The sequence below is a fragment of the Nannobrachium achirus genome (assembly GCF_963921795.1).
Source record: "Nannobrachium achirus genome assembly, chromosome: 15".
Lineage (NCBI taxonomy): Eukaryota > Metazoa > Chordata > Actinopteri > Myctophiformes > Myctophidae > Nannobrachium > Nannobrachium achirus.
This window is the reverse complement of record NC_137822.1, coordinates 35,724,973-35,733,179: the sequence shown is the minus strand read 5'-3', so window position 1 is coordinate 35,733,179 and position 8,207 is coordinate 35,724,973. Positions and strand designations below refer to the sequence as shown.

Genomic DNA, 8,207 nt, shown 5'->3' with positions numbered 1-8,207 from the left:
AGAACACATAGAATAAAAGTTCACCGCTTCACTTCGAACCGAGGTTTGATTTTTTCCATAACGTTTTTCATGTATTTTTAATAATTCTTTGGGAAAATGGAAAAAATGAAATACAATAAAAGTATATAAAAAAATAAATGAAAAACTTTATGGAAAAACACGGTCTGCTCACGTATTAGGTGGGTAGTATGACCAGAAAAAATAATGGGTGTTTTTAATGAATCTATCATGGTTAAAATGGAGTTTGAAGTTACAATGAGTGTGTGGGGAGAGGCCCTGAGCCTGGAGGGCCGGATAACATTTACATCAAATATCTAAATACTGAATGAAGAAAATTAAAAACTGTTCAGGGTGTTCATACAAGCCTGATTAGACCATACAATGACAAAAGGTTTTTTTGAAAGTGGAATATCCCTTTAAGTGTTTGGTCCATATAAGGACATCCGCCCTATCCCCTGTGAGGAGAAAAAAAGTTGTGACATCATCAGACCAGAGCTCAGGTCTCCCTATATAAAGTGTTAAGGGAACGCTTTTAGACGTTGAATTTATCTCAAGAAAAGCTATATAGAGACGCAGGGAGAGAGAGATGGCAGATGAGCCAATGGTGGTGGATGAAGGTATCAGAGTTCAGAGCGATTGGGAGGGAAGATGGAACCACATCAACAAGTTTCTGGAAAGACCAGGGCCTTTCACCCATCCCGACTTTGAAGCCAGCCAAGAGGCACTGGAGTCTCTTTTAGATTTCAGAATCCTCGTCATCGGTGCAGGTGGCCTTGGATGTGAGCTCCTCAAAGACCTGGCTTTGTCGGGGTTCCACAAGATCGATGTGATCGACATGGACACGATTGACGTCTCTAACCTCAACAGGCAGTTTCTCTTCAGGCCTAAAGATGTTGGTCGGCCCAAGGCAGAGGTGGCCGCTGAATTCATTAACACTCGAATTCCTGGTTGTTGTGTTGTCCCCCATTTTAAGAAGATTCAAGACTTTGATGAGACGTTTTACAGTGAATTCCGTATCATTGTCTGTGGACTGGATTCTATCGTTGCTAGGAGGTGGATAAATGGTATGGTGCTGTCTCTGCTGGAGTATGATGAGGACGGGGTCCTGGACCCAAGTTCCATGATCCATTTAATTGATGGAGGGACTGAAGGTTTCAAAGGCAATGTAAGAGTCATTAAGCCTGGCGAGACGGCCTGCATCGAATGCACCATGGATTTCTACCCACCCCAGATCAACTTCCCCATGTGCACCATAGCCTCCATGCCCCGGCTGCCAGAGCATTGTGTTGAGTACGTCCGCATGCTGCTATGGCCTAAAGACAAACCCTTTGGAGACGGCGTGGCCCTGGATGGAGACGACCCAACGCACATCCAGTGGGTGTACCAGAAGTCTCTGGAGAGGGCAGGAGAGTTCAGTATCACGGGAGTCACCTACAGACTCACTCAGGGTGTTGTAAAGAGGATCATCCCAGCTGTGGCGTCCACAAACGCAGTCATTGCGGCTGCTTGCGTGACGGAGGTGTTCAAATTAGCTTCGGGTAACTACGTTCCTCTCGACAACTTCATGGGGTTCAATGATGTTGACAGCATCTATACCCACAAGTTTGAGGCCGCACGAAAGGACGACTGTCCAAGCTGCAGCCAGGTACCTCTGGACTTGAAATTCTCTTCATCTTCCAAGCTGCAGGAGGTGCTTGATTACCTGACTGAGGAGCCCCTACAAATGAAGGCGCCTGCTATAGCAGCAACAGGGGAAGAAGGAAAGAGCAAAACTTTGTATTTACAAAACATTGCTTCACTCGAAGAGAGGACGAGGCCAAATCTGTCTAAAACGCTGGAGGAGCTGGGACTGACTGACGGACAGGAGCTGGTTGTAACTGACGTTACCAACCCCCTGGCACTGCGCTGCAGACTGGTGTTGGCCTCAGGAGAAGATGAGATGAGGTGTCCCAAAATGAGAAGAATAGAAGACTAATGTCACTGTTTTGTTCTTTTTCTTTGTGGCAAAGAAAAATCAAATAGACCACATGATTTTTGAGTTTATTTTTTTAAAAGAAAGTGGACTTCCTTCTATCTACTTGGCATGATCGCGATCGCGAAATTGCATGTTTGATCCCCATGCCAAGTTGCCAACCCCATCTTTCAAACATGGCAGCCATGTTTGTTTACATTAAAAAAAGAAAGAAAAGAAAAAAAAAAGCATAATGCCTGAATGGATTTCCAAGCAGATTATTTTGTTTGGAAGTTGTGAACCGCATGCAAACACATGGTGCATGATCTGTGCATGGGTGTGCATAATCCGTGCATTATAGATTACATGGAAGTCTATGGAGACTTTGGCAGTTCAGCCTGAAAGCAGACATTTTCAAATGGCAGCTAATGAGTTAAACATTGGCCAAACTGTCAAATGACATCATCTCCATGGTATAGGTCAGCTAGGCCTATACATTAAGGCATTTGTAAATGAATTCTGTTTTGGCCATATGGAGCGTCCATATATGGGTATTGCCAAATATGGGTATTGCCAAATATGGGTCAACAATGGTCACAACAGGTCAGCTATAGACACTGAGAGAGAAAAACAAATTATATGTTATACTCGCACCCATGGAGGATTTTGTTTCAAGCTGCGTGTCCTAGTCCCGACAAATAGGCCGACAAATCTACTCTAAAAGACTAATACAGTATGTCCCGGTTTTCAATATTCACCACAGAATTGTCCAGTTTTTTGCTAGAAAACAAATAATAGGCTAGCCTAGTAGCTGTTATCAGTGGTTGCTTAGACATTTATCATGTTCTTTTCATGTAAACGTGCTCAATTAGAAAACATGTAGATCTAGTCGGAATTCAACACTGCGGTTGTTTGTCAATCAGTATGCAACCCCTATATTCAATTCAATTCAAAGGAGCTTTATTGGCATGAGAAAACATACGTTTACATTGCCAAAGCAAGTGTAAAAAAGAAGAAAATTGAAAAAGAAAAAACTGTTGAAAAGGGGGAACGGTCCGGGTACTAACATATAATTAGTTTTTCTCTTCAAAATAAACTCGGAAAAGGCCAAATTCCCATGTTTTACTTTTAAACCTAAAATGAAAAACAGAAAACAGGATAGACCATTTTTCTAAATGTCTATAAACATTGGAAATCGGGTGGAACCGTGGAACAAAGTTGAAAAACGCTCTGTTTTCCCACCTGCTGACATCCTTTCAATCTAAATAGCCTCTAGAGGCGCGTGCACGTGCACGTCAATAAATGAATACAGGTCCACTCGCCAAATTTCCAACTCGCCAAATGAAGCAAAATGAATTTTCTAGGGCAGCTCGCCAACTAGCGTGGACATGTCGCCTCCTGGGTTAGGATGCCTCGCCAAATGCTCCAAGGACAGGTCGCCAAAACAGCTTGGATGGATGGCTCACCCCTAAGCCAGGACTGTGATATAAACAGTGGCAGAGATGGGAAGTAACAAAGTACAAATACTTTGTTACTGTAACAAAGTACATTTTTCAGTACTTTGTACTTTACTGAGCAGTTATTTGTCTGAGTACTTTTTACTTTTATCCGTTACATTTTAACACAAGTATCTGTACTTTTACTCCGCTACATTTTCAAAACAGGCGTTACTTTGGTTTTAATGGTATAGCCTATTAATGTTGCGCTGGAGCATATCTGAACTAGAAAAATATTGTTCCTTCGAAACAATTGTGGGCTCGCTTCAAGCCAGAAAACAATGGCTATAAAAGCACAAAATGTCAAGATCGCAGGCAGTGCTCTCTTTGACGTTACTGACGTCAAAGATTGGTCCATTTTGTTCCAAAAATGTGTTATGCAAAAGTTCATCCGCTGGTGGCGCTATAACAGGCCAATGTGAGAAGGTTGGTATCTGTTCCTTGACCTATTGGGAATGTGCTTGCAAGATTTCACGCACATCCCAGGCTGTGTTCATGATTTGAGGTGTTTTTGGCTTTGGACACTTTATCGCTGCTTGCAGCTATATTTATTATTATTATTTTATAATTTTTTTGTGTGCACTTCATAGGCATGTTAGATAAAGGTCCTTAGATTGCGTGTAGAATGTTTCATGCAAATTGCAAAAAAAAATCTTAGAATAAAAACGGGTTTAAGCGTTTTACAAACTGCTCAAAATTATATAGCGCCCCCCTTTGGCCATGTGGGGTAAGATTGGTTTCAGTGATATTTGAACTAACCCTCTACACTATTTTGTCATGAAAATGTGACTTTGCATGTATGTTTTAGAGGCAGAAGAATAATTTGCATAAAAATGCAATATTGTTTGAATTATTTAAAAAAGCATGTTTCAATGTTAAAGAAATCCGATCTGACAGATCTTTAGATATCGGTCCAAAGTTCACGTAAAAAAAGTTTTGTGCACGTGGAGCGAAAATTCCAGAATAAAAGCGGGTTTACGCGTTTTACAAACTGCTCAATATGGCGGAAAATCGAAGGGCGGAGCTTACTTAACAACGACACAGATGTCTTCCGCTCAAAGCACGCGTGTAACAAGTTGCATGTCTTCAAACAAAACGAGTCATGACTTATGCCCGTTTGAAGTTTGAATTTTCAAACGCTTCGTATAGCGCCCCCCTTTGGCCGATTGGAATAAAATTGGTTTCAGTGATACTTTGACTAACCCTCCACATCTTTGCCAAATGCCATGAACGTGTAACTTTGCATGTATGATTTAGAGGCCGAAGAATAATTTGCATAAAACCGCAATATTGATTAAATTATTAAAAAATTATATTTCACTTTAAAAAACATCTGGTTGATCAATCTGACCGTATTGGTCCAAAGTTCATGTGAAAAAAGTTTCGTGCACTTGACGCGAAAATCCCAGGAGGAGATAGATTTTTACTGTTTTTCATATAATTCCGAATTGTGGGAGACCTAAAGGTCAGAGGTCAAAAGTTAGAGGGTAAAAGTTGTTCGGCATGAGGAGACGCATAAGTGTATACAGGTTTCATGGCTGGACCTCAAACACAGCATGAGCTATACCTGTTTAAAGTTCGCACTTTCGAAGGCTTCCTACAGCGCCACCATTTGGCCGATTGCTGTAAAAAGTAATAGCACACTTCGCCACAGTAAGCTGAACACATTGATGTTTTTATTTTCATTTTCTCACTAAGTATGTAGGAGTAGAAAGGAACCGAAGTTCCCGTCTACTGATTGCCTGCCTGATAGATAAATAAACTAGAAAAATATTGTTCCTTCGAAACAATTGTGGGCTCGCTTCAAGCCAGAAAACAATGGCTATAAAAGCACAAAATGTCAAGATCGCAGGCAGTGCTCTCTTTGACGTTACTGACGTCAAAGATTGGTCCATTTTGTTCCAAAAATGTGTTATGCAAAAGTTGACCCGCTGGTGGCGCTATAACAGGCCAATGTGAGAAGGTTGGTATCTGTTCCTTGACCTATCGGGAATGTGCTTGCAAGATTTCACGCACATCCCAGGCTGTGTTCATGATTTGAGGTGTTTTTGGCTTTGGACACTTTATCGCTGCTTGCAGCTATATTTATTATTATTATTTTATAATTTTTTTGTGTGCACTTCATAGGCATGTTAGATAAAGGTCCTTAGATTGCGTGTAGAATGTTTCATGCAAATTGCAAAAAAAATCCTAGAATAAAAACAGGTTTAAGCGTTTTACAAACTGCTCAAAATTATATAGCGCCCCCCTTTGGCCATTTGGGGTAAGATTGGTTTCAGTGATATTTGAACTAACCCTCTACACTATTTTGTCATGAAAATGTGACTTTGCATGTATGTTTTAGAGGCAGAAGAATAATTTGCATAAAAATGCAATATTGTTTGAATTATTTAAAAAAGCATGTTTCAATGTTAAAGAAATCCGATCTGACAGATCTTTAGATATCGGTCCAAAGTTCACGTAAAAAAAGGTTTTGTGCACGTGACGCGAAAATTCCAGAATAAAAGCGGGTTTACGCGTTTTACAAACTGCTCAAAATGGCGGAAAATCGAAGGGCGGAGCTTACTTAACAACGACACAGATGTCTTCCGCTTGAGTCAAAGCACGCGTGTAACAAGTTGCATGTCTTCAAACGAAACGAGTCAAGACTTATGTCCGTTTGAAGTTTGAATTTTCAAACGCTTCGTATAGCGCCCCCCTTTGGCCAATTGGAATAAGATTGGTTTCAGGGATATTTGGACTAACCCTCTACATGTTTGCCAAATGCCATGAAAGTAACACTTTGCATGTTTGATTTAGAGGCAGAATAATAATTTGCATAAAACCGCAATATGAATTGAATTATTAAAAATTAATGGTTTAACGTACAAACTTCTCACCACATAGACTGTATAGGTATTGGTCCAAAGTCCATGTGAAAAAAGTTTTGTGCGCTTAACTCAAAAATCCCAGGAGGAGATAGATGTTTACTGTATTTCATATAATTCAAAATTGTGGGAGACCTAAAGGTCAGAGGTCAAAAGTCAGAGGGTAAAAGTTGTTCGGCATGAGGAGACGCATACGTGTATACAGGTTTCATGGCTGTATGTATAACACAGCATGAGCTATACCTGTTCAAAGATCGTACTTTCGAAGGCTTCCTACAGCGCCACCATTTGGCCGATTGCTGTAAAAAGTAATAGCACACTTCCCCACTGTAAGCTGAACACATTGATATTTTTATTTTCATTTTCTCACTAAGTATGTAGGAGTAGAAAGGAACCGAAAATCCCGTCTACTTACTAGATAAATAAATAAATAAATAATGACAACATCTAAAGTGTGCTCGCCAGGTACTGGCGAGCCCACAACTAGAATTGACAGAGTCAATTTTGACAAGTGTGCCTGCAGTGCAGCTCGCTAAATGCGCGACCTCGTGCAGCGGTTCGGACCGCGAGACCGTCCGCCATATCGTCCGCGTTTCGTTGTGAGAGGGTCGGTCCCCGTGAAAAACGCGCTCCGGCACGAAACGGTGCGTTTGTGACGCCCCCTAGGGGTCGAAGTGGAAATGCTTTTGGGGATTCGTTGAGTATGCCACCCCCGACCCGTGGTTGAAATTTTCATTTTCCGATCTACGGCTCAAGAGTTACAAGCCAAAACTTAAAGTCAGCCGTTATAGCGCCACCATGAGGTTGAGTGATGTAGTAATTTTTCAATTCATTCTTAAAATAATTATGAATCTCCTCTGCAAGGTTTGAAACTGTAGCCCCTATGCTTTGCGAAAGAAAAATACTTAAATGTGAATTTTTGCTTTCTCCCATTAGAAGTCAATGGGGACAATTACGTTTCGCGCGTTTGTGACGCCCCCTATGGGTCGAAGTGGAAATGCTTTTGGGGATCTGTTGAGTATGCCACCCGCAACCTGTGGTTGAAATTTTCATTTTCCGATCTACGGCTCAAGAGTTACAAGCCAAAACTTAAAGTCAGCCGTTATAGTGCCACCATGAGGTTGAGTGATGTAGTAATTTTTCAATTCATTCTTAAAATAATTATGAATCTCCTCTGCAAGGTTTGAAACTGTAGCCCCTATGCTTTGCGAAAGAAAAATACTTAAATGTGAATTTTTGCTTTCTCCCATTAGAAGTCAATGGGGACAATTACGTTTTGCGCGTTTGTGACGCCCCCTATGGGTCGAAGTGGAAATGCTTTTGGGGATCTGTTGAGTATGCCACCCGCAACCTTAAAGTCAGCCGTTATAGCGCCACCATGAGGTTGAGTGATGTAGTAATTTTTCAATTCATTCTTAAAATAATTATGAATCTCCTCTGCAAGGTTTGAAACTGTAGCCCCTATGCTTTGCGAAAGAAAAATACTTAAATGTGAATTTTTGCTTTCTCCCATTAGAAGTCAATGGGGACAATTACGTTTTGCGCGTTTGTGACGCCCCCTATGGGTCGAAGTGGAAATGCTTTTGGGGATCTGTTGAGTATGCCACCCGCAACCTGTGGTTGAAATTTAGTGTCGACTCGACCTTTTGTTTGTGAGTTAGGGCAATTTTTTGCCAAATGGGCCCCTCCCGCTAACTTTGGAAGCGTGTTACGAACGAACAATATGGACTATCGAAATATCCTTTGACTATGTTTATCGCGTGGCTTCATAGATCATGTGTACCGGTTTTTAAGACATTTGATGAAAATATGTAGGAAAAGGAGCAAAAAGTGTGTTTTGGAGAAAATTCAAGATGGCGGAAAATCTATCCATACGCAAATGGGCGTGGCCTA

General features: G+C 41.1%; 1 protein-coding gene across 1 annotated transcript; it reads left to right on the top strand.

Moving 5' to 3' along the window:
- Nucleotides 1–586: 586 nt before the first annotated feature.
- LOC308299805 (NEDD8-activating enzyme E1 catalytic subunit-like) lies at nt 587–1,975 on the top strand (the record flags this gene model as incomplete). The annotated part of the gene is made up of 1 exon (XM_080743591.1): nt 587–1,975. The coding sequence occupies one exon, from the start codon at nt 587–589 to the stop codon at nt 1,973–1,975; it is 1,389 nt and encodes a 462-aa protein (XP_080599717.1).
- Nucleotides 1,976–8,207: the final 6,232 nt, after the last annotated feature.